Source organism: Chlamydomonas reinhardtii, chromosome 10, assembly GCF_000002595.2.
Source record: "Chlamydomonas reinhardtii strain CC-503 cw92 mt+ chromosome 10, whole genome shotgun sequence".
NCBI lineage: Eukaryota > Viridiplantae > Chlorophyta > Chlorophyceae > Chlamydomonadales > Chlamydomonadaceae > Chlamydomonas > Chlamydomonas reinhardtii.
The window spans coordinates 857,454-881,976 of NC_057013.1; the positions used below are offsets into that span (position 1 = coordinate 857,454).

Below are 24,523 nucleotides of genomic sequence, written 5' to 3' on the forward strand. Positions count from 1 at the left end.
CTTATTTGCTGACCCGAGCCCTGAAACATAGCCGTAGACTTGCAGCAAGGCGCCGCTGGGGAACTACAAATGTTAAAAGTGCACCTCGCCCACCGCGGGCAAGCGGCCGGACTGCCGCATGCATGTGCCACAGGTATTCCTCGCACGCGGGACAAACGGCCGGGCTCGAAATACGGAAACTGGTTCCAACGAATACTGCCGCGCCAGCGCTGCTCCACGGTGACAGGCTCTTTATGACGGCTCGCCGTCTGCTGTGTCTTTGAAGCACATTTACGACGTACAGAAGTCATACTGCGCAAAGCCATGGCTTGCTTTTCGGGCAACCTCGCGAAAGTCAATTGTCCATGGACGTGCGAAGGCACTTCTCGCTCCGCCCGAATTTTCCCTGCCACGAATTTTCCCTGCCACAACAAAACGAAGCCCGCCCAAGTGTGTGTGTGTGTGTGTGTGTGTGTGTGTGTGTGTGTGTAGCAGGTCTGCATGGCCGGTAGGGTGGAGGGTTTGCTCCCAAAAATGGTGGTCACAAGGGCCAGCGACACCAGCAGATACTGTCAACCGGCCAACACACCCGGCCAACACAACAAGATTAGCTAGCTAATCGGCCTGCATCGTGATAGCACCAATAAACCGTATATTCACACACAGACCAACTCCCAACTCCCAAGTCCCTCAGTCCATGTCTTCAAACGCCTCATCCACCACCACCTCAGCAGGAGCCAGCGTCTCCTCCAAGTCCGCGCCCGCACCGCCCACACCTGCCGCCCCTGCTGCCGCCTCCGCCGCCACCGCCGCCGCCAGGTCCTCCAGGAACGCCGCCGCCGCCGCCGGCGCCACTGCGCCGCCGTCATCCTCAAAGTGCGGGAGTGCTGCTGGTCCCGAGCCGCCCGCGGCTGGCGGCAGGTCCGCAGCGGACAGGAGCGTAAGTTTGTCTGCCACCAGGCGAGACACGAAGCCCGATCTGCCGCGCCTGCAGCATTGATATATGTGGGAGTGTGTGGAGCCGTGTTAGCGTAAGCTCTTGCTTCGTATGGCACTCAACGAGCAAAGAAATAATAACAGACCGCACCGGGCAGCCTGACGCACGGCACGGTGCCGGGGTGTGGTGCCCTGAAGCCCCGCGCTGACAACTTGTCCACAGCAGCAACCCCCACCCACCCGCCCCAGCACTCACCCTGGCGCGGTGCAGTCCGCTGCCAGCTTGCGCAGGAGGGAGTTGAAGGCGCCCGCCCGCCCCGCTGCCGCCGCCCCCGCCCGCAGCACCGCCAGCAGCTGTAGGCAGTGAGGGTGTTGGAGTGTGTTTTCGAGGTTGTGGCTCGATTGAAGCGCCGCGAGGGGATGAGGAGTCGCGCAGAACTGTGACAAGACGCTGAGCTAAGCAGGCAGCAGCCGGGTGCGTCCTCCCCAGGCAAGCAAGCCACTTCAACCCGACTGCGTGCTCCGCCTCAAACCCTGAACCTGCACACCTGCAGGGCCCTGCCGTACAGCGTGTCTCCGGGTGATGACTCCACCAGCTCCCCCACCAGCGCGCCCAGCTGAGACACCGCCCGGGCCGCCGGCCTGTGTCAGGCGCCGACGATATAAGGAAGCAAGTGTCAGGAAGTGCGGGAAGCTGGAAGTTTGAAGTGAGGAGGTTGGGACGAAGAAGCGGCATGGACTTGAAAGGCACGTAGGCCCATTAGGTAAGGGATACCAGCGGGCCAGGGCTTTAATGCGAAGGGCCGCCGATGCACTGGGATGCTGCCGGCCCGGCCAGCCCGCCTCGGCACTGCCACACACGCGCCTCCCCAACCAAGCGTCCCCAACCCACTCTTTGCCGGCCGCCAGCATTGCCGCAAAGTCTTCCTCCGCCGTCGCCCTCCGGACACTGGTGACGCCGCCAGCGCCAGCGCCCGCACCGCCCGCCGCGGCGGCGGCGCTACCCAACAGGTCTGCAAGCACGCTGCCCGCAACTCCTCCAGTGCCGCCACCAGCGCCCGCGCCGCCGTCGCCGCCGTCGCCCGCCTCGGCCTCTGCGGCGGCGTCGCCTTCGCCGGCGGCGGCGCCATCCAGGCTGGTCCTGCCGCCGCGCCCCTCGAACACACGCTCTGTGACAGCGGTTGGTCCGGCAATGAATGGGTTCAATTCGCTCAAGGCCTCAAGCCGGCTCATTCAGGCACTAAATGAAACGCGCTGGGCGTGACCCACGCCCTCCGACAGCGGCGACCGCGCAGTGCAACTTCTTGCGCCAGTCCCAACCTCATGCCGACCAACATACCACGCCCCAGCGCCCATGTACATGATTCCCTTCCCTTCCCTTCCCTTCCCTTCCCTTCCCTTCCCTTCCCTTCCCTTCCCTTCCCTTCCCTTCCCTTCCCTTCCCTTCCCTTCCCTTCCCTTCCCTTCCCTTCCCTTCCCTTCCCTTCCCTTCCCTTCCCTCCCTTCCCTTCCTTCCCTTCCCTTCCCTTCCCTTCCCTTCCTCTCCCACCCGTGGTGTTGAGCAGCGCCTCAGCCGCCGCCAGCGCCGCCGCCGCCCCCGGCCGCCAGTAGGCGCCGCTGGGCCGCAGCAGGGTGTCCACCAGCGGGTCGTCGTCGGGGTGCGGCAGCTGCGGCGGAGGCAGGGCGGCAGGGCGGCAGGGAGTGAGCATGTGAGAGGGCGGCAGGGCAACAGGGAGTGAGGATGTGAGAGGGCAGCACCGCGGCACTCAGGTTCAGAAATCACAGGTTGGGGGCATGCTGGTAGGGCTGTCCTTTTGTTGTGTGTCGGCAGGCAGGTACGTAACGGAAAGTAGCGGGTTGCGCCCCGCACTGCCCTCTCGATCCCCACGGCGCCATACAGCTCACAGCAGAAGGCGCTCACACACATTCACAGCCGCACTCAATCACAGACACACACCGCCCCTTATACTCGCACTAACACCCGCTCCCCGCATGACACCAGCAGTCACCTGTGCGTGCGCGTCCAGAGCTCTCGACGTGATGAAGCCGTACGCTCGCTGCAGGTGCGGGTTCACCGTGTGCTGCGGCTGTAGCGCCTCCGGCCGCTGGTCGCTGCTGCTACTGCCGCCGCCACTGCCTGCAGCCTGCTGCGTCGGCAGTAGCAGCGGCTGCGGCCCCAGGTCCAACAACCGAACGAGCTCCGATGCTGCATCTTGCTGCGCCTGTGTCGGCTGTAGCTTCTCCCACCGCACCCCCAGCGCCTCTCCCTGCTGCGGTTGGCTGCTGCTACTGCCGTTGCCGGCCTGCGTGCCGCCTGCCTGCGAGTTCCCAGAGCCCGATAGCAGCCCGCCGGCGCTGCTACTGCCGCCGCTGACCCCGGCGGCGCCGAGGGGGGCTGTAGCAGCGGCGGTCACGGGGACGCCCGTGCGGGTGGCGCGTGCCTCCGCCAGCGCCGCGGCCGTGTCCTGAGCTTCCTGTGTGGTCCAATACATGTGTGCGTGGTCAGGGTGGCGGGTTACGCCCTCCCAGGTCTACGACTAAAACCACAGGTTGCGCCCTCACGCCAACACACGCCCACACACGCGGCCACGCATCCACACACGCGGCCACACCCACACCCACACCACAGCGCCCCAACACACACGCCCACATACACACACGCCCCCCTCACTCCAACCCCGTCGCGCTCGCCTTGCATTTTTGTGACTGGGTGGGCTTTCTGATGATAATGGGATATAATTTTCATTGGGCCTAGGCACATAAACCCCACCCCAGTTTAGTTTGGGCTGGTATTTACAACCCTTCCCACACACGCCCCCACCTGCTCGTTCCTGAAGGTGGGGAAGAAGAATGTGCGGATGTCCTCAAAGTAGGGCAGCGGGCTGAGCAGCAGGCAGTCGGGCACGTCGGGGCTGTGGCTCAGGTGCGGCGTCAGCAGCACCAGCGCGGGGATGGCGGCGCGGTTCTTGAGGCGGGCGACTGCGGCGGGCGGCGGGATGAGGATGCGTGTGTGTGTGTGTGTGTGTGTGTGCCTGTGTCTGTTCTGTATACGTACGAGCAAAACGTGTGTGTGTGTGCGCATGTGTGCGTGTGTGTGTGTGTGTGTGTGTGTGTGTGTTGAGGGGTGTTGTTTCACCAATCCCGAGAAGTAACCAGGGGACAGGTCCCAGTACGTGGGCTGTGGGCGCGGCGGGAGAGGTCGGTGGTTGGTTGGGTGGGCACGTGCTTAGGTTGCAAACTCCGGTTGGGGGGATAAGCGGCCGATTTCGTGTTCATCACCATCCGGCCCCACAGGCGGTGCACTCACTGGCGCCGGTGCCGGGTCGGGGCCCGCCCGCCACCAGCGGCGCATCCATGGCCCGAGCCAGCGCCGCCAGCGCCGCAGTGGCAGTGGCGTCCGCACCCACCACCACAGACGGCTCCTGCGGGCAGCGTGCATGGGGCAGGGCGGTGGCGCGTGTGGGCGCTACGCGGAAAACACATGTCAGTACCTGTGCCTCCCTGACCACAAGACACCAACAGGCGCTCCGCTGTCCCCCGCTTCCCACTACCACCCCGCTCTCCCGCCCTGCCGCCGCCGCCCTTCTTTCCACTTCTTCCCCCAGCTTCCCTCTCCCACCACGCCATTTCCTCCCCCTGCCTCCCACTCCTGCCTCCCACTCTGCCGCCCCTCGCATTGGGTTCGGTTTAGTTTAAGCCGGTATCTACAACCCCCGCCCCCCCCACAGCCCCTTCCCACCCACCGCCACCAGTCGGTGCCTGGGCACCAGCGCGAGTGGCTCCGGCGCGAAGCCCAGCAGGCTGAAGTCCTTGGCGAACTGCAGCTGCGCCGTGGCGGCAGTCACCTCGTCCACTGGCACCACCTGCAGGGCGGGAGAGGGCGGGGTGGCCGGTCATTTGGAGAGTGGAGGGTGGGGGGGGGGGGCACACGGGTATGACGCTGGTCTGAAGAGGGGCAAAAACGTGTCCACACGTGTTTCTCCACGCTCGCGTAGACTTAGCCTCCCTCTTTCAGAATTTAACTTATATGACATATAAGGATGCTAAAGTTTGGTTCCCGTCGCATTCTGCGAGGGTGGCTGTCACCACATTTCGCGAGGCATGCTTTCGCCAGGGTCGCACTCTTAAGCCCGGGAGCATGTTTCTAGTCTCCTTGCATGTATGTTTGATGACGGCAACAATAATTGGCATCAAAGCGCGGTAATTGTGCAGACTTGAGAAGCCTGTTCACCGCGACGTCACCGAATAGGACGCAAACAAAATATTTGAGGTCTCTATAGTATTAAGGTAATACTTGTAGAACGCTGGTAGCTGATTCGGAGGTCGGCCCCACGACTGTCGCCGACCGTGCCAAGCTGGGCGGAACGCATCCCCCGGACGCCACGCGAGCTAGACCAGTCTAGGCCGTGTCGTCCGCCCAGGACCACGTTCGCCGTGCCTTAAATGGGTTATAGCCGAAGGTTGGGGACCGGACGACACGGCCAAGGCAGGTAACCAGGCTGTGCCGTTTGACCCCTCTCCCAGACCGGCGTCATACCCGTGTGGGGGGGGGGTTTACTTTAGTCCAATCCCAAAATAAACGGGGGCGGGAGGGAGGCTGGAGGAGAGTTGGGAGGGACGTCGGAGGGCTGGATGGGAGGAAAGGAGGTTCGAGGGAGGTTCAAGGGCTGGATGGGAGGGAGGGAGGTTGGGACTTGGAAGGGGAGTTGGACTGAGGAATGGAAGGGTGACGTGCTAGTGGTAGGTTGGTTGCGCGCGTGCGCCGTGTCAGACGTTCAGCGTCCGTCGCAGTGGAGATGCATGAAGGGGAGTTATATGCCCGAGCTTTACGAAGGGGGAGGGAGGCGGAAGGTTGGGCAACGCGAACATCTACTCCAAACAATCTACTTGCACTTGCACAGAATTCGAGAGTGTCAACTCGGGTGCTTGCACCCCCACGCCGCTCCGCCGCTCCGCTCCCAGCCCCTCACCTGCGCGCCAAAGTTGTATCCCCGCACCAGGCTGTCCCGGTCAAACTTCTCGCCTGTTGTCGGGTCCTCATACTCCACCTCCCGCAGCAACCCGTGCCGGCCCACGCCGCCGCCACCAGCCTCGCCGCCGCCGTCCGCGCCGCCGTCGGCTGCGCCATAGGCGCCGTAGGCGTCGGCGTGCGGCTCTGCGGCTGCGGCCACGGGTGCGGCTCCTTCCCCTTCTCCCTGGCCTCCTGCACCTTCTCCGCCTGCACCTCCTCCCGAGTAGTAGGACGTCCAGCCGGTCACACGGACCTGCTGGACCTTCTTGTACAGCTTAACCTACAGAGGGGTTGGGACAGGGTCGTGGGGATGGGGCGAAGTGGGGTGTCGGAGCCAGTCCAAAGTAATGAAGCGAAACCTAAAACCCAAAACCGAGCTCAGTAAGCCGCGGCATGTGGTGTCAGACATGCCCGAGAATCAAAGCCGTGCGCCACGCCACGCCACGTTTGCCCCCACGCTTGCGCTCTGGGACCCCTGCCGCCCCCGCCTCAATTCCCATCTCTCGCACCCACTTGGCACTGACCGCGTCCCCCTTCATGTCATCCACACCCAGCAAACGCACCACGCAGCCCCATTGCCCCCGCCTCCGCACCTTGAGGCTGATGTCTTGCAGCCCGCCGGCCCCATCCAACTCCATGGGGTCGCCCGCTGCGCCGGCGGCCCCCTGACGTGGCGGCGGCGGCGGCGGCGGCGGCGCGATGCGCAGGTCCGCCAGGGAGGCCGTCATGGTCACCTCGGTGGCGGCGGTGAGGCACAGCAGCTCGGCGGGCTGGCGCAGGTGGCTGCGGGCGGGCGTGTGGGGCGGGCGTGCGGGGCGGGCGTGCGGGTGGATTGAGAGGGGTGGGTTGGGGGAGCATGGTTGGAGTGGGCAGGCGAGGGTTCGGGCGGCCGCGTGGCGCGGCGTGTGGGGCGTGTGGGTGGGTTGAGGAGCACGTAAAGGGCTTGGGGAGCACGTGGGAGGATAGGGGAGGTCGGGTGGAGTGGGCAGGAAGGCGGCGCGGGACGCGGAGAGGGGTGGGGAGCACGGGTGGAGTGGGGTTATGTGCTGGGGCCCAACGAAAAAGTCCCTAGGGAGGTAGATCAGTGCTGCAGCCCACAGGATCAGCACTCCGAAACACCCACCCAGCTGCCGGGTATGTGGCACACGCACGCGCACACACACACACACACACACACACACACACACACACACACACACACACACACGCACACATACACACACACACACACGAACGCACGCACGCTCGCCCCTTCCTAACACGTCCCAATACGCACGCACTCAACGTGACTCACAGGAAGGGCGCCTCCCGCAGCTGCGACTTGAGTCCGTGCAGCGCCTGCAGGTTGGCCGACCGTGCCGCCGCCAGCTCCGCCGGCAGCGCCGCCAGCGCCTCCCGGTCACTTGCCGTGACGCCCACCCCGCCCGCTGCCGCCCCCGCCGCGCCGGCACCACCTGTGGCAAAAAAGGGTTTCTCAAAGAGGGAGTCTGATCCTAGAGGTGGCTACCATACGGTTTACCACAGACAGCAGCCGCAAAAAGTCCCCGATCCCGACACGGGCTGGTGATAGTGGCAGTGAACCCCGCCCGCACCCCAACCCGCGCCCGCGCCGGCGCCCGCACCTGCTGTCACAGCTGCAGCAGTTGTCGCAGCTGCAGCTGCAGCCGGGGGCGGGACGTAGTGGTCCAGCGCCGCCACCTCCAGCCTGCAGCCCAGCTCCTCGAGTGTGCCCACCAGGCCGGCCGCCATCTCGTCATCCAGAGGCTCAGACTGAGAGGGCGGGTGGGCGGGTGGGCGGATGCGGGAGAGGCGGGGTATGCCCGAGCCCAACGGGTGCAGGCGGTGGGTGGCGCCGGCGAGAGTCTCCCCACGAGTGCGGGCGCAGGCGCAGCTAGGCAGCCCCGTGCAACAACCTTTGCAAGCCTCTCACCTGGCCCCCACACCTGTCCCTGCACCTGCCCCGCAAAACCTGCCTCCCAACACCGCCCCTGCCCCCCGTACCTGCCCCACGAAGTTGGACACCAGCGTCATGCGCAGCCCCTTGACCCGCTTGTCGCCCTCCAGCCGCTCCCGCCTGGCCCGCGCCAACAGGTCCAGCGCAACCACCAGACCATCCGCCCAGTCGGACTTGGGTCCGGGCCGACCAAACAGCCGGACCGCGCGCGCCGCCGCAGTGGCGGCGCCGTCGGCAGTGCGGCCCGCCACGCCCACGCCCGCGGCTTCCACGCGCCGCTGGAGCGCCGCCGCCGCGGCGTCGGCGTCCGCGTCGGTGAGGTGCGGCAGGCCGAGGAGGGCGGGGCGGGCGGCGGCGTCGTTGGGGTCGTCGTTGTCGCCCGCGCCCCCGCCCACGGCCCAGGCCTCATCTGCGGCGGCGGCGGTCAAACTACTAAGAGTTGCAGTGCGGCATGAGTAATGGCAGGTGCTGGGCGACAGCAACCACAACCGGGTTGTTGTTTGTCCGGAGATTCAAGGGGACCTGAGACTCGCACTGTTGCGCATGTTTGCACCTGCCGGCGAGGCCGCTGTTGAGCGCAACCCGCTGGTCCTCACGGCCCCTGCGGACTCACCGGGGGCCGGCGGCGGTGGATCGGAGGCGAAGGCGAAGTACTGCAGGTCTCGGTAGTCACCCACCGCCTGTTTGGGGAGGGAAGGTGCTTGCATCAATCCCAGTAGTAAGCAACAAGGGACACAAAGAAAGGGGGACAGCGGGAGAAAGGGTAAAGCACCGCGGGCCACATGTAGCGGCAGCGACATGGGCAGCGCCGGGTCACACCCACCTGCAGCGGCCGCAGCACTGTGACGTGGGGGTAGGTGCTGGCGGCGTCCGATGGGTCGTGCAGCTCGTGCCGCGTGCCTGCGGCCGTGCAGGGGTGGCGGGTAGATATCACACACGCTATGCCACATGGCTGCGCCGCACGAGTCCCGCCCGCTCCCTATCTGCTGCAGTGCTGCGGTGTCTCTCACCCTCAGTGCCGTACAGCACCACGGCCACCTCGTGCAGTGGCTTGAACAGGAGCTGGGGGGGGGGAAGCAGGGGTTCAGGAAGGGGAGGGTGTTGGTTGGCCATGTGCCGCTATACCGCCATGCCCTCGCCTTCAAGAGCCACCTCTGCCCTGCAGCGGTGGTGACACAGTCGTCCCTGTCATAGTGTCATTGCTCGGTACGCCGTCCACATTAAGGTGCGCTCGCTTCACTCCCCAACCATTAGAAACCCCCCGTTTGCTACTACCTCTTCCATGCTGCCCCAGCAGCATTCGAAATACTGACGACAACAACCCGTCCCTGTGCCCGTTGCCCGTCCCCGTCCCCGTCCCGATGCCCGTCCCCGTCCCCGTCCCGATGCCCGTTGCCCGTCCCCGTCCCCGTCCCCGTCCCCGTCCCCGTCCCCGTCCCAGTCCCCGTCCCCGTCCCCGTCCCCGTCCCCGTCCCGATGCCCGTCCCCGTCCCCGTCCCGATGCCCGTTGCCCGTCCCCGTCCCCGTCCCCGTCCCCGTCCCCGCCCCCGTCCCGATGCCCGTCCCCGTCCCCGTCCCGATGCCCGTTGCCCGTCCCCGTCCCCGTCCCCGTCCCCGTCCCCGTCCCCGCCCCCGTCCCGATGCCCGTCCCCGTCCCCGTCCCCGTCCCGATGCCCGTCCCCGTCCCAGTCCCCGTCCCCGTCCCGATGCCCGTTGCGCGCTGGGCGTCCCGCATCGTGCTCCTCCGTACGGAGCTCTTACACGCACAACATACGTGCGCCGCACAGTACCATTTCCAGCATCACCAACACAACACCAGTAAACACTTGCCCTTGCCTTGGTGTTCAAGACATTAAACACCAGGCGGTGCAGCAGCGGGAGGTAGGGCTGCATGTGCGGCCCCACGTCCAGCACCAACACATGCAGGTCCTGCGCGCATTTGTTTCCAACGGGGCAGGGCGTGGCAGCAAGCGTGCGGGGGGCAGGAGCACAGAATGTAAGAGGCAGCGCGCGCGAAGCACGCGTGAAAACGTTTTATGCAGATGGACCTTGGCGCGCTGCGGGGTGCCTGTCCTGGCCTTGATGGGTGGGCACGCCGCGAAACCTCGCCGGATCCATAAACAAGCCCCTCCAATCGCGCAGATACCGTGCGACAATCCACACCTTGTAGTTATGCGCCATTGTAAGTAGCTGTGGTGAAAGAAGCGCTACTTTGTGTCAGTTCGGAGGATCAATGCAAGGCTCCTTAGTCCTCGACTAACTGCGACTATGTCAGTGTCGTGTTACACAATGATGTTCCAACATACAGTAGCATATGACTGGCGGAGGGCAGCAACGTCAGCCCGATGACACGCGTGCGATGGCCATTCTGCGCAAATGCGCAATCGCGGCTCCCGCGGCCCCCGCTGTCGGCGACTTCACCTGTTGGGGCCCTTGCAACCTGTATACAGTTAGACATACATACATTGATATACAGACTTATCAACAAGACCCTTCATCAATTTTGGAGGGAACTTCAACGAGCTGACAGATAGCGAAGGCGCAGCCCAGAAACGCCTCGCGCCGAGATGATATAGCCTGTAACTTGCGCAAATTCAAATCAGTGACGCGCTAGGACTATAGAGGCACCTCGGGCGTGGCCCTCCAGAATGGCGCCGACGTCTTTCCGCTTACTCGTCCTGGCGCTTGCAATTGACGTGACAGTAGGAGGACGGCTACAGAAGTTGGAGCGAAGAAGTCTTCAAGACGGTGCGCTGAACGAATACACGCCAGCTAACGCTATTGTTGCCATTTGCGAGGAAGTCGGTCACACAGTCAACCCTTTGTCACGGTGTTGCAGGGACGCTACGGCTTGTGCCCGATGCATACCAGGGTCGCGTTGAGGTGCTATACAACGGCGTGTGGGGCACAATATGTGGTAAGACGAAAACGCCATTGAGGAATGCCGAACTGGACGACACCGGCAAGCTTCTCTCACCCTCACCGCGCAGACAGTGGTTTCTCCGACCGGACGGCAAATGTTATCTGCCGGCAGCTTGGGTACGCAGGAGGCCGCGCACATTGGGGTGCCTGGTGGGGCGAGGGCAGCGGGCCGATACAGGTGACGAACCTGCAGTGTAAAGGCACCGAGTCCGACATCCAGGAGTGCTCTTCAAGCCCATGGGGAGCTGAGTCCGGCTGCAGCCACGCCGACGACGCCGGTGTGGTCTGTTTCGGTAAGTGGTCACTTAGTCCAGCCGGTCAGGCGTGTCGTCCATGCTACAGCGGTTGCCACACGCGTAACCGGGCGGTTGGGTTGCTCGCTCATACGCCCCTCCACCCGTCATTCCTGGGTCCAGCCATAAACCAGCTTCGTGGTCTGTAGGTTGATAGACATGCTTGGGCATGCGTTTCATTTGGGGCCAAGCATGCGGATGAGCGCTCTGGATCACGCCACCTGATTAGGCACGTCACTCCTGGTTCGCACCTAGTGCGCTGCATTGTATGTGCACACGTGCACATACCCTTTCCTTATCCTCTGAGGGCCAACCCTCCTTTGGTGTTCTTGCTACGCAGACGAGCAGCCCGTTCGCCTCGCGGACGGCACAGCTCCGGGCACAGGGCGGCTGGAGGTGCTATCCATGGACGGGATCTGGGGAAGCGTGTGCGGTGAGGCTCTGGGGGTGGTGGTTTGGGGATATGCGGGGAGGCACGCCACGCAATGTGGATGTTCCTGATATGGCTTGGGCAAATTCTTTGGGCACTCAAACCGTGAAACGACTTGCAACCTTGCCAGCACGACTGGTTTCGTCTGACGCGCGTCCTTCTCGTTGAATGGTGCACCAGAGCTGGGCTGGCGGCCGGAGAACACGTACAAGGCCTGCACGTGAGTGGCGTGGCTGTTGATCATACGGTATTGGGGGTGGGTGGGAGGGATGGGGGGATGCCAGCCTGGCTGGCATAAGAGCTGGCGCGTAGGCGGGCAGGTGCACACCACTCACGGTGGGCGGGCAGGCCAATCGGTTCGCCAGTTGGCGCTTCGGCACCGTACACACTGGGCGACGCACAGGCGGGCTCCTGCAATGCAACAAAAGCAGATGCCGCTGCAACCACGAGGCCTGGAATGGGGTCGGCTATGCCCTGCTGAATTTTGCATCAAAAGCGGACTGCAACCACTGCGGCTCCCACCACGCAGGCAGCTGGGCTTCCCTGACAATTTGGACGTGGCGGTGCTCGTGGGCGGCAGCGCCTTTGGCAGCGGCGACCTGCGGGTGGCTATGGGTGAGCAACGCATCGCGACTGCGAAGTGCACGGGGCCTGGTAGACCCGCTGCGTGGTGCAGCGGGCTGATTCTGAGTTTAGGGCCCCAGAAGCTTCTCCGTGTAGCGCACGCCGTTCTCCGCTGAACTGCCCAACTGTACCCGACCCCCATCCCCACCCAACACACACCAGCGGACGTGGCCTGCTCCGGCTTGGAGCGCTACTTCGCGGCCTGCTCCTTCGCGGGCTGGGGTGTCAGCGGCGGCTGCGACCCGGAGACACAGACCGTGGGCCTGGACTGCTTAGGTGCGTGGCGGGAGGCGCTGGAGTGGCTGAGCTGTAGTAGTGTGGGGCGTTGGCCGTTTGCTGGCTGCCGTCGGGTGAAGCGCATGACAAGGTCGATACGGCCGAGTCAACGCTCTGTGTCAGCAATGCACTTGTTGCAAGCTCATGCACTTCGTTTATATGTTTGTGGCTTAAGGTGGATCGCATATCCGAACGCCGCAGGCACCCTTGGACACTCACCCGGACCTGACCAAAACCAGCCGCCGGAGGCAGCGGAGGCCTCGCCGCCGGACCTGCCGCCGCCTTCGCCCTCAGCGCCGCCGATGGAGGGTGACGCGCCGCCGCCGCGGCGCCCGCCCTTTAACCCTGCGGGCGATGGCGCCGCGCCACCGCCTGGCAACGAGCCCATCGGTGCCGACATGCCGCCCCCGCCACTCGCACCCCCTCCCAACCGACCGCCCTTGTCACCCGACACACCCGCCGCCGCCCCGCCTCCCGACAACGCGCCGGACGAATGGTCTCCCCCTTCCGACAGCCCGCCTGACTCGCCCCCGAACCACGAGCCGGACCCCGGCACCGACTGGTCCCCGCCGCCGCCGCCCTACGTCATTCCCGCGCCCGTGCCTGATCCCTCGCCACCCCCGTACTACGGCAGCTCCTACCCCCCGCCCTCGCCGCCGCCACCCCCGTACTACGGCAGCTCCTACCCCCCGCCCTCGCCGCCGCCGCCCCCGTACTACGGCAATGGCGTGCCACCACCGTACTACACGACATCTCCGCCGGCGCCCGTGTACGGACCGCCGTACGGCAGTGCCCCGCCACCGTACTACAACCACACGCACAAGCCTCCCGCAGGTCGGTAAACACGGTTCCCCTCAGCTCACGCCCAGCGGTATGATGACGGAGGGCTTCGAACAGCAGGCGCCCGTGTACACGCTAAATGGTTTATGTGCGTCGAGTCGTTTCCAACCCTGATGCGATTCCGGTTCGCCCCTCAGGCTACCCGCCGCCCGGCGGTCAGTCCGGCCACCAGGCGCCCCCATTGCCACCTTTCCCCGCAGACGACAACCAAGGTAAGCAAGGAACAGCGGGCTGGGGGCGCAGACTCCGGTCCGGTCTGGTGCTGATGTCTCTGCACTTACCTGATAGCAAGCCAGGCTGAGGGCGCCCCATATTGGCACACCTCCTTTGCGTCCTTTCCTGCGGCCCCTAATACACACGCCTGTCCCCACGCCTTCACTTGCCGGATACACCGCGCGCCCCAGGCAGCTACCTAGAGGCTGGCACGATCGGCTTCCCACCGCCCATCCGCCCCGGGTCGTCCGGAGCCCTGTTTCTGGAGGTGCTGTGCCCGCCGGGATTCTACGCCACTGCCATCCAGGTGCTTAACCAGGAAACGGCGAGCGGATTGGGCCTGGAATGCATCAGCATTCCGGCCTGTGCCGACCCGCCGCCGCCTCCGTCACGATCAATTAAGATTCATTACCGCGCGCCTGGCTGCGGTCCGAGGCGGTCGCGTAGGTCGCTCCGCGGCCTGGGCTCGGAGCTTGCGGCGGAGGACCCGGACAGTCGACTGAGCAGTGGCAGCCAGCAGGAGAGTAATGGCCAGCTGCGGTCTAGCACAGCCGCGGGCGGTAGCGCCCGTGTCCGCAGCAGCAGTCGCATGCTGGGCAGCGCGACAGACGTGGGTGCCATTGTGGGCAACGCGTTTGTCCTGTCGACTGCGAGGCTGACCGACGGCGCTGGCAATACCGTGGACCAGCTAGCCGTGTACTTTGGCGACCCCTCGTCGCCAGACTTGCAAACAAAAGTAGTTATCAGGTTGAACTCAGAGTGGGTGGATGGCTTCTCGGTGCCAGACTACCGATTCGACTGCCCGAGCGGCTTCTCCGCGGTGCGGGCCCAGACGGGCGGGATGTCGCAGCCGCCGACGCGGGTTGGGTTCCGCTGTGGCAGTGACGCGGCGGCTGCCGGGGGCTGGACGTCGCCGGAGCTGGGAGTGGGCGACTACGGCCCAGCCGTGCCGCTGAGCGAGGTGCAGTGCCCCGAGGGCTCGCGACTGGCTGGGCTGCTGGCTTCCACGCGGCGTATCTGGGACGGCGGCCCGCTGCTCGTGGAGGCATTCACCGCGTACTGCACCAAGGCGTGCGCCGCGTGAGGCGTGCGCGCGCCTATGGCAACGGCGCACTTTGTAGTGCTTGGTGGCGAATAGGGGGCACGATGGGAGGGGCGGGCAACCACCGCAGTTTGCCGCGTTTGGCTATTGGTTTGTTGGAGACGGCGCAGACGCCGGGCATGTTTGCATGTGGGGGTATTGGGCTGCGGGTGGGCACACGAGTACATGACGTGGTTGGCGTGCGGTTGATGCGGGCGCGCTGGGTGTGCGTGGGCACCCAGGCGGTTGTGTGGGCGTAACGAATGGGTGTCCATGCGTGCGTTAGGGGATGTGGGAGGTAGCATTGATTCAACTGGCGACCTCTGTGGGCCCCCCTATAGCTATCTAGTTGGAGAGCTGCGCTCTTGCCTTAAGCAGCCAAGTTCAATCCTGCGAATTGTCTGGGTCTTTGCACCGCGCTGAACGATAAAATGAGGTAACAAATGCGGTACGTAGCTTTGCAACGGGCTACGGCCTGCGGCCGATAAGTTGCGGGATTCTTTCATACTGTGTGTTGCCACACGTTGCCACTGGAAGCTTGGCGTCCCCTGTGAGCCTCTGCGATTCCATGATATCTGTACATATGAGTTGATTCAAAGCGCCGAGGATTCATGCTTGACGTTGACATACGACGGGAGTGGGACCTGTACATGCTTTATCCATCATGGCAGACGGTAGTGGCCTTGTTGCACTGTGCAATGCGGCTCTTAATGGGTTTTTTGTGCTGGCTTAACTAATGGCTTTAAGCACTGGCGTATAGTAGCTGTGCCCATGACCCGGAACTGTCTATCCGGAACATGGACCCGCATCCCATGGGTCCCATGCATTGTCCTAGCTGTAAGCTTTGTCTCCATCACTCTAGACACCAATACACCCTCTAGACACCCACTCTAGACACCATGTCGTCGCTGATCACGATTGCCGAGCAGCTGGTGCCTGGTGGCCCTGAACACCAAGGTTGTGTGTGTGTGTGTGTTACAGGATTGGAAGTGTGCATTCCTAATACCTGCAACGAGACTAACCGAGCCGCAAGGGCCCCTCGTCTCCTGGAACTGGATTGTTAGTTGCGTCTTGCACACCATGTGCACCGTCGTGGTGCTGCCTAATCAAAAGACAGCGCTTAGACCAAATATCACGTACGCAGCAAGCCAACTTAAATTGGTCAGCACCTTGCATAACCTGCTTCATTGAATCAGAGCTGATACCGTACGGTGATCTGACACCAACCCGGGTTCACTTCAGTTTGGGGCACCGTCCCAAAACTGGACAACCTTTGGACCCGTGTTTAGACGTGGTAGTACAGTCCGACGTGGAAACCAACCTTACCTACCCCCCACAAATCGCCTGTCGTGTCAGATTCACCGTCCGACTGTACTACCACTGCCGTACGGCCCTTCCCGTGCGGGGGGTCATGGGGGTGGGCCGGGGGGGTTCCACGACGCCAAACTGGTCTCCCCTGAGTCCCCCACGCTCTCAGCCCCTCCGTACATGTAGTAATGACTTGCCGGTCAAGTGGGAGGGCGGTCCACGCTCGCCTGAGGTCGAAATGGGCGGGTTTTGGCCCGCCAGCCATGCGCCCGATGGGCGCGTGTCGGTCCGATCGGGCCAAAGTGTGCTGGAGAGAGCAGTAACTCACTCAATATGTTATTTAGATACCCAATATTGCACTGGAATGTACCCCGGGACAAAATGCGAGGCTCTGCCGACCAGCAATTTCGCGACCGGAGTCCCTCACACCGCCACATTTTCAATGCTCTATCATTGCCGTGTCTATTATTGACTATACGGAGCACTTTGCACGGCTTTTCAAGGGCTAAACGCTGCCCGTCGTGCACGTTGTCGCGGCATGTCGCTGCATTTTGCGAGCTCGGCGAGCGGACAGGCCGCTCCAGGGACTGAAACAGCAAGTCGTAACATATAAACGTCATGTATAAGCATTAGACGAGGTTTGGTCTTTGGACGGTGCGGCGTGTATGGGCACGCCCCCGAGTGAACCCGGGTTGTCTGACACACGTGTACGCTTCACACTCAAAACATGCCGTTCATCCTCTACTCCTTTGTTGCAGAGGGGGCAAAGCCTGGCATTTCTAGATAAATGGTGGTCTCTATTAGCTGCAATCGGCCAACAGCAAAGCCGAAACCTCATAAGGCATCTGTGTGCTTCAAAAGGGATAAAACAGTGGGCGTGGGGTGGGTGCATGGGTGGCGCCGCTCGCTCAAAACCGAGCCCCATCCAGTGCTTGTATTTGGACATATGCAGCCCGGGGTGCAAGGAATCAGACGGAAACGTCTCAGGTGGTGTAATCAAACGATCGTGGGCCCAGGAAGCCAGGGTTGCCTAGTACGCGACCCTCTCTCCATAATACGCGTATTAATACAGCGTACTAGGATTCCTAGTACAGTACGGTAAAATACGGTGCATAATACGCTGGGCCAGGAAATCCGGGGGGGAAGCCGACGCAAACACGGCACGCGTGCCCGCACCATGCCCGAATCGGTGTGAATCTGGATTTGCGCGGTCATAGTCTTCTAGCGGAATTTCCTTCAACTTATTATGCTCATATTGTTGTAAGAGAACACAGCTGCAGTGCGGAGAGCAGCCATGGTTCGCAAACTTCGACGGACATCCTTTCCAGCACCCCTCGCGCCCCTCGCCCAGCCACGGCGCTGCCACGGCCCACCCCGCTGGTTTCCCCAGCACAACGTATTTTCCAACGTACTAGCCGACGAGGGCAGCGTACAGTACGTAGTACAGTATGTAGTACATAGTACGCGTACTACGAACTAGGCAACCCTGCAGGAAGCCATCATTCTTGTAGAGGCGTTCCCGACCACCGGGTCCCTGGACGGCTCCCGGCGGCCAGCACTACGCCCACGGTGATGGCGCCAGGGGAAGGAAGGCGGGCTACCAGGCCCGCTACGTGATGAAGGTCGGCGGCGACGAGGGCTCCACGGGCTCCATCCGCCTCCGCATGGCTGGCGAGGAGGAGAGGTGCATCCCTTACGAGGCCGCCTACATCATGGACCCGACCACCGGGTCCCTGCCCAACAAGCACCGTGTGGCGCCGGTGAAGGACAACACGTGTGTGCTGGTGGTGTCGGTTTACCGCACCGACCTCACCTACGACGACATCGTGGGCGCCATCGTGGCCAAGTCTGTGGAGCGGCGGCAGCCCTTCAGTCTGGCCGCCATTGAGATTGAGCGGCCGACTGCACTGAAGCCCAGCACCAGGGGGAGCCTTGGCAACACCTACGCCAGTGCCAACAAGGGCAGGACGCTGTCCCAGGCGACCAAGGACGCCATGTCGGCGGCCCACAAGGGCAAGCCGATGTGCAAGGCAGCCAAGGACGCCATGTTGGCGGCCCACAAGGGCAAGCCGCTGTCCCAGGCGACCAAGGACGCCATTTCGGCGGCCAAAATCACCTGCCTCTGCGGCATCTGCAAAACCTGCAAGGTGCGGGCCAGAGTCCAGAAGTTCCGGGCCAAGAAGGCCAAGAAGGCCTAGACAACGCCCTCCAAAACCGGTGTTTATCAACACCACCATTCAGGTAGCGCAGGGGGAGGGTGTTCTTCAGGGACGTGTAACCGCACTGACCGCATTGCACCAATTTACGCTCGAAGCAGCTAAGCTCAACACAGGCGTCCTTTCGTGAGTGCTTTCAATAGCTTGATAGTGTGACATCGCTGGCCTTGGTGATTGTGAGCGCCCAGAGCAGTTATAAAGCAGACGCCGGGGAGAGTGGGGGCCTGTCGGGGGCCCGTGGCAAGACACAGCGTGCCGAGCTCATGCTTTGTCCCCACAGGTCCCCAACTCCCCAAGGGCCCTGAGATAATCATACCCTGCTACTCGCTTGTTCAGTGATACACATAATCCCACCAAGCCACAAACACTGTTGCCACCGATTCACTGACCGATTCACGAGGCGGGAAGAAGGGCTTTATAGCTCTACTGCACGGATAGGTCAAATTATGCACGAGTCACCTCTGTAGTTCTCAAGCAGCTTATCGCGTCGTGGAACTTCAGAAATGCTCTACGGGCAAGCCGTGAGTGGGAGCACCCTATATGTTCGCTTGCTCATATTGACCGAACTGACTTGCGTCTTGGCCGCAGGTTTGGGACCCGATCCTTATCATAGCGCAGATAGTCACGCTGCAATGCCTCTTCTACCTGACGTTGGGCCTCTTCCAGGGCCTCTTCATAGGTACATGAGCTTTTTGCGCACCCATAGTGGTGCTCGTACTGACGGGTGCATGGCGTTCCGCAGGGCCATACGTAAGCCGGCTGTCGATCGCCTACCTGTTCAGCTGGCGCATGTATAGCATCGGTACATACTCCGGCGTCATCAGCGTGCTATCGCTCCTGCTGACTGCCTGCTTGAGCGCCGTATTCCTAGTCTGGATCGTGAGTCAAGGCGGGGGGCGGCTGTCATGGGTATGAAAGGAAGGCACGGTGCACGGGGGGGGGGGGGCGTGCAGTCTCACACGATATGCCAGCCCGCGGTTGCTTTCCACGGCTCATCGACCCCCTGTCAAGCACCATGGCCTGATGCCTGGCGCAACCCCATACCGGCGCAACTGCAGGTGGAGAGGGCAAAAAAGTGCTTGGACTTTGCCTCCACCTGTTTCATCTTCCACCTTTGGTTCTGTTGGCAATACGACGGCTTTCCTGCACGCTTTGAGTGGTGGGTGCGGCAACGTGACCACATGTCGGTGCCGTTTGCTGTCTGCAACTGGAATGTTTGTTTCGTGGCTCACGTCGCGCATGTGGACCGAGGGATAGCAGGAGCGTGCCACCGGGTGTGCCACCCGGGACAGCTTACAACCTCCAGTCCCCAGCCTGCTCTCAACAACACTTCCCGCTCTCCTCACCATATCGGACCTCCATCATGAACCCCCCTGCAGGTGGGTGGCCAACATCCTGGGGCTCATCATCATGTCGCTGTTCGGCGAGTGGCTGTGCCTGCGGCGAGAGATGCAGGAGATCCCGCTAAGTGAGTATGGCTGGCGGGTGGGGAGCTTGGGGCGTGGCTGCTCGTGTTTGGGCAGAGGACATCGTGTGGAAGGAGAACGGCCCGCCGGAAGGGGCTCGTCAGACCCACGTGTAAAGAGCGTAAAGAGCAAGCATTGCAGACCTTGCAAAACAAACAATTGGAAATGGGGTCCGGGGCAGGTGGGGATGGAGTCGCCGCAGTTAGCCCGGGCCCCCGTTCCTGGCCCTGCACCGCTGCCCCCGATCCGCCTCCGCCTCCGGCGTTGCCCTGCCGCTGCCTCCCTGCTCATAGGTGAGCGGGCAGGGGGCGCAGGAGGCGCCGGCGGAGGCGGGTTAGGGGCAGGCGCAGGGCCGTTGGTCGCCGCCGCTGTCGCCCGGGATGCCGCAAGCCACGGGGGTGGGGGCCGGGGCTATGGCGGCATGCGGGCTGCGCTGGCATGGGCAGCTGCATGGTTGCTACCGCTCCCGCCGGCCATGGGCGCGGCAAGGTACCGAGACAGCCGTCTGCTGCGACCCTTCGTCGACCTGCACTCCGTGCTTAAGAGGTAGCTGAAGGGCTGCGTGCCGGCCCAGGGGCGCGGCGCCAGCGCTCGGCATCGATGTGTGACTAGGATGCGGCAATGACAGCAGTTGAGCTTATTTTGTATCCCTTGCACTTGACCCGCATCGCAGATACGTTGAGAGGGCGAGGAGCTAGCAGCGGCAACCTGGGCGCCTCAGGCTCAGGCGGCGCCGGCGGCGCGGGGCCAAGTGGCGGTGGCGGTGCCGGTACGTCTACTGGTTCCTCTTCGGCCGTTCAGATGTCCAGCATAGCCAATGTGAGCAAGGCGCCAGCGAAGGGATTGCCTGTGGCCGCTAGCGTCTGAGAGGCGTGAGCATGTATGCACATACGGTATGATGTGTGGTTATGCTGGTATCTTTACGGGCTAGCTGTTGAGTATGCTGGATGGCGAGAGGCAGATTGTCTGTCAGGTTGCTGATGTGTGTTAAGGGGCTTGATTACCAGCGCCGTGACATTTGGCAAGGAAGGGCGCTGACTACATGCGCTTACAACAGGTGAAGGTCACGGGTGAAGGTGGTGCGCATTTCATATGACGAGACGCTTTTCACTGCCTTCATGTAAGGCTCTCAGACACAGCCCCTAGTAACGGTATTTACGCCAGTATCGTGCCAGCTGCAATAGCTTCTCATTTTCCTTGTGACCATGCTTTCCATCGCAATTCCAGGCGTTCAGGCACTGCCTGCGTCTTAAAAGCATTCTCGATGCCACGTAAGCGCCGTGTCACACAGCTATTACCCTTTTGGGGCCCTGGCTAGTCCACGGCTGTCGTCCCACATGTAACCTCTATCAGCTATTACGATAATGCAAGCAGGCAGTGTGCCGGCCACACATGCCATCAGGTGATCAGGGCACTATGGCGTCTTGCGCTGGACCCAAGGCCCACTCCTGCCCCGTAGGCACCCCTGCAAAGCAAAGCACAACCCGCACCCCCATCCTGCTACACCTGCATTGTGACACACCCGTTATCCATGACGCCAGGATACGCCCCATCATCCACATGCACACGCACACAAACCAAATCACGGCAACAAACCGCCGAGTGCCGTCCACAAGGCAACAAACCGTTGAGTCCACCGCACTACACGCCATTATTTCTTCACCTTTTGCTTCTCCTCCCCACCATGACAGCGTCCCTTTTCCCCACCTTCTCCACGTCCTCCTCCTTCAACCCCTCCGAGCCCTTAGCCCCACCGCTTCGCCATGGCCGCCAGCCGCGCCTCGTCCCGCTTGCTCTCCTCAAACCGGTCCAGAGGCTTCTTCCCCTTGGCCCCCGCCCCGCCGCCGCCGCCACCGCCGCCGCCCGCCGCCCGATGCTTCCTCGCCGCTGCCTCCTTGGCTAGGCCCGCCTCCGTGGGCTGCGCAAACTTGGATTGCACCTGGGCGTAGGGGTCCACTGAGCCCGGATCTCCCATCATCATGCCTCCCGGAGAGCCCATGCCGCCGCCGTGGCTCATGAAGCTGGACTGCTGCCCGCCCAGCCCGCCGCCGTGCGGCAGCATCCCCGCCGGCCCCCCCATCATCATCCCACCCATGCCCATCATCCCACCCATGCCCATCCCACCCATCATGCCGCCGGGCATACCCACCGAGCCCAGGCCGGGGCTGCCGCCCGCGCCGTCGTAGTTGGTGCCGGGCGCGCTGCGCCGCCCCAGCGGCCCGCCGCCACTGCGAGGCGGCGGCGGGATGCCGCTGAACAGCGGCGGCCGGCCCGCCACCGGCGGGAGCTTAGGGATATTGCTGCCGCCGCCGCCGCCGCCGCCATGGCCGCCGCCAACCATCTCGCCGGGTGGCGGCAGCATCATGGGCCCGCGGCCTGCCTGTGCCATAAGCATGTGGGGTGGCATCAGCCCAGCCATGCTGGCTAGGCCGCCGCCGTGCCCGCCGTGGTGGCCGTGCCCGCCCGCCGCGTGATGCGCAAAGCTCTGCGCCGCCGCGATGGAGCCCTGCAGCTCCATGCCGCGCTCCCGGCCCACATACAGCTTGTCCAGCAGCCGGTCCATCTTCTCCTTTGTCGAGTCCAGCTCGCGCTTGCGCTCCAACACCTCGTTCTTCGCGTCCATGACGGCCGCGGCGGTGAGGTGCGCCTGCTGCTGCCAGCGCGTCATCTCGTGCGTCATGAGTTGCGTGCGGTACATCAGCTCGTCTCGCAGCCGGCCGATCTCTTCTTGCAGCGCGTTGATTTTGGCTTGGTACTCGGACTCGAGCCGCGCGCGGTCGACAGCCTCGGCGGAGCGAATGCGGTCCTCGCTGGCGGCTAGCGCCTCCTGCGCCTTGCCCACCTCGCTGCGGGCCGCCTGCAGCTCGGCCTCAAAGTCCTGCCGCATGTTCTCCAGTGCGTTGCGCTCCTGATGGCGAGGTTGGTAAAGAGTTTTGTGGTAAGGCGAGGAGAGAGGGCTTTAGCTGGCTGCGGTGAAGGCTACGGCGCACAGCAACGTCGGTGTGTGGCAAAAGCGTACGCTTCGTATCCTCCCTCAGTCATGCCACATCCCCCATGATAGCTTTGGATTCCATGCCCACCCCACCCCACCCCGCCTGCCTCACCCGCTTGATGGCGGCGCGCTCCTCCTCCACCGCACGCTGCTCCTCCCGCCGGCGCTTCAGCACGTCCTCCAGCTTGTTCTTGGCCTCCAGCTCCGCCGCAATGGCGGCCTGCAGCAGCTCCTCCGCCTTCTTGCGCGCGCCCTGCTCCGCCTTGAAATGCTTCTCTATACGCAGGATCATGTCTTCAAGCTCCTCACGAGCCCGCACCTCCATCTGCAGCTGCTGTGCGTGCCGCTCACGCTCCGCCTCGAGGAGGAGCTCGCTGTCGGCGGCGGCGGCGGCGGCCGCCGCTGCGCCGCTGGCGCCAACGCCGCTCGCACGGCGATCGTTGTCGTTGTTATGCTCCGCACCCATTTCGTCTAACGAGTCTTGGTGGGGGTAGTGGTGTTGGTGCTGGTGGTGTTGGTGCTGGTGTTCGGGACTGCCGTAATCGCCTTGGTTGTGGCGAGCGGGGCTGCCTTGCTCGACCTCCTCCCCGTAACCGCCCGCGCCGGCCGAGTAGTCGCCGCCGGCTGCGTCGTCACCCTCCTGGTGCCCGCCCTCCGCCTCGCCCTCTCTGGACTCCACACCGGAGCCCTGCTCCTCACCCTCCGGGTGGTGATGCGGGTTGTGGTTGTGGTGCTTGCCAAGGTCCTCTCCAGCGCCCTCTGCTAGCTCACCCCCGCCCGATGCTCCTGCAAAGCCGGCCGCCTCTTCCTCTGCCTGGTCTAGCGCCTCCGCGCCGGCCTCACCCTCTGCTGTGCCCTCTACTGCCGCTGCCGCCGCCGCGTCCGCGTCTGCCGCGTCAGCCGCCCCAGCCTCACCCTCGCCTTCTGCACCGCCGACTGCTGCTGCAAGCTCGTCTAGCTGCTGCGGGTCTTGTTGGCCCAGGTCAGCCGCCTGCTCGCCTGCCGCCTCCGCCGCTGCTGCCGCCGCTGCCTCTTCGAGCTCCCGCTGCAGCTCCGCCTCCGCCGCTGCTTGCTGCTGCGCTAGCGCCTCAGCGTCCGCCTCACCAGTCGCTGCCTCCGCGGCAGGCTCTGCCTGCTGAGCCTCGACCTCCTCGCCGGCTGCACCGGCGTCGTCGGCCGCTGCCTCTCCCTCGGCGGCACCTGTGTCTCCTTGTGTCTCCGGTTCCGGCTCTGGCTCCGCCTCCGGTTGTGGCTCTGGCTGGGGCTCTGCCTCTGCCTCTGGCTGGGGCTCAGGCTCTGCAGCAGCTGCTTCGGCTGACTCCTCCGCGCCGGCGCCAACTGTATCTTCGTTGACCACAGGTTCCACAGCTTCTGCGCTCTCGGCTGGCTGGGGCGCGTCGGCGGGCTCAGGCTGAGCCGGCTCCGGCTCAGCACCCCCGCCCTCGACCGCGGGCTCTGCCTGTTCTGTGGTTGCTTCGGCGACGGGCTCCTCGGCCGGTGCTGCCTCACCGTCAGCTTTGGCCTGCGATAGCATCACGGCATGCATTTGACGGTTCAGTGTCTGGCGCGGGACACCATCAATTCAGTCAGCCCCCGCAAACGTCACATCCGTTGCTTGAATTCATTCTGACAGCGTCTCATATATTGGCGCGTATTTCAGCATATCGTCAAGCACGGCGTCGCACAGTTCCAGAAATACTTCAGTGTCCAGACAGCACGCCTGCGCCAAGCCGATTGACTACTTTTAAAACATTATATGTGAGAAACCCACCATGCGGCACTAGCCACAGAAGTCCCGTAGAAGGACTTCCGAGTTCTTCGAAGGCGGTCCTCCAGTGCACACGTAAATCAGTTGTCGGGGAATGAGATGACAATGTAAGGTTAGTGAGTATTTGTTGAGGTTATAGGTATTTCTTGGAGAGGGCGAGATTAAGTGCAAGGACCAACGAGGGCGTGCGCAGCCCGATGCGCGCACCTATCCC

General features: G+C 63.4%; 5 protein-coding genes across 6 annotated transcripts; 3 read left to right on the top strand and 2 right to left on the bottom strand.

Annotated features, from left to right (window-relative positions):
- Window positions 1-61: 61 nt before the first annotated feature.
- Window positions 62-10,157, bottom strand: CHLRE_10g423800v5 (uncharacterized protein). The gene is made up of 19 exons (XM_001702527.2): window positions 10,044-10,157; window positions 9,717-9,809; window positions 8,891-8,942; window positions 8,704-8,780; window positions 8,494-8,560; window positions 7,928-8,289; window positions 7,549-7,696; window positions 7,221-7,380; window positions 6,520-6,709; window positions 5,886-6,206; window positions 4,659-4,778; window positions 4,223-4,337; window positions 3,737-3,894; window positions 2,925-3,389; window positions 2,465-2,582; window positions 1,808-2,084; window positions 1,464-1,557; window positions 1,172-1,269; window positions 62-967 (listed from the first exon to the last, which is right to left on the bottom strand). The coding sequence occupies exons 1-19, from the start codon at window positions 10,059-10,061 to the stop codon at window positions 670-672; spliced, it is 3,231 nt and encodes a 1,076-aa protein (XP_001702579.1). The 5' UTR covers window positions 10,062-10,157; the 3' UTR covers window positions 62-669.
- Window positions 10,158-10,355: 198 nt separating this feature from the next.
- CHLRE_10g423850v5 (uncharacterized protein) lies at window positions 10,356-15,589 on the top strand. Of its 2 annotated transcripts, none has more exons than XM_043066520.1 (10): window positions 10,356-10,628; window positions 10,720-10,797; window positions 10,871-11,095; window positions 11,436-11,528; window positions 11,706-11,745; window positions 12,055-12,140; window positions 12,312-12,425; window positions 12,627-13,259; window positions 13,403-13,477; window positions 13,670-15,589. In XM_043066520.1, exons 1-10 carry the CDS (start codon window positions 10,529-10,531, stop codon window positions 14,560-14,562), a joined length of 2,337 nt encoding a protein of 778 aa, XP_042919917.1. In that variant the 5' UTR covers window positions 10,356-10,528; the 3' UTR covers window positions 14,563-15,589. The 2 variants fall into 2 exon arrangements, with proteins under 2 accessions (XP_042919917.1, XP_042919916.1); XM_043066519.1 differs by having other exon boundaries at window positions 13,670-15,412.
- Window positions 15,590-17,127: 1,538 nt separating this feature from the next.
- CHLRE_10g423900v5 (uncharacterized protein) lies at window positions 17,128-18,157 on the top strand. The gene has a single exon (XM_043066521.1). It carries the CDS (start codon window positions 17,484-17,486, stop codon window positions 18,063-18,065), a length of 582 nt encoding a protein of 193 aa, XP_042919918.1. The 5' UTR covers window positions 17,128-17,483; the 3' UTR covers window positions 18,066-18,157.
- A 245-nt stretch (window positions 18,158-18,402) lies between these two features.
- Window positions 18,403-21,259, top strand: CHLRE_10g423950v5 (uncharacterized protein). The gene is made up of 6 exons (XM_043066522.1): window positions 18,403-18,604; window positions 18,672-18,762; window positions 18,826-18,962; window positions 19,142-19,242; window positions 19,463-19,551; window positions 20,223-21,259. The coding sequence occupies exons 1-6, from the start codon at window positions 18,587-18,589 to the stop codon at window positions 20,414-20,416; spliced, it is 630 nt and encodes a 209-aa protein (XP_042919919.1). The 5' UTR covers window positions 18,403-18,586; the 3' UTR covers window positions 20,417-21,259.
- Window positions 21,260-21,261: 2 nt separating this feature from the next.
- On the bottom strand, window positions 21,262-24,417 carry CHLRE_10g424000v5 (uncharacterized protein). Its single transcript, XM_043066523.1, has 3 exons — window positions 24,313-24,417; window positions 22,654-24,063; window positions 21,262-22,457 (listed from the first exon to the last, which is right to left on the bottom strand). Exons 1-3 carry the CDS (start codon window positions 24,313-24,315, stop codon window positions 21,294-21,296), a joined length of 2,577 nt encoding a protein of 858 aa, XP_042919920.1. The 5' UTR covers window positions 24,316-24,417; the 3' UTR covers window positions 21,262-21,293.
- Between the last annotated feature and the right edge of the window lie 106 nt (window positions 24,418-24,523).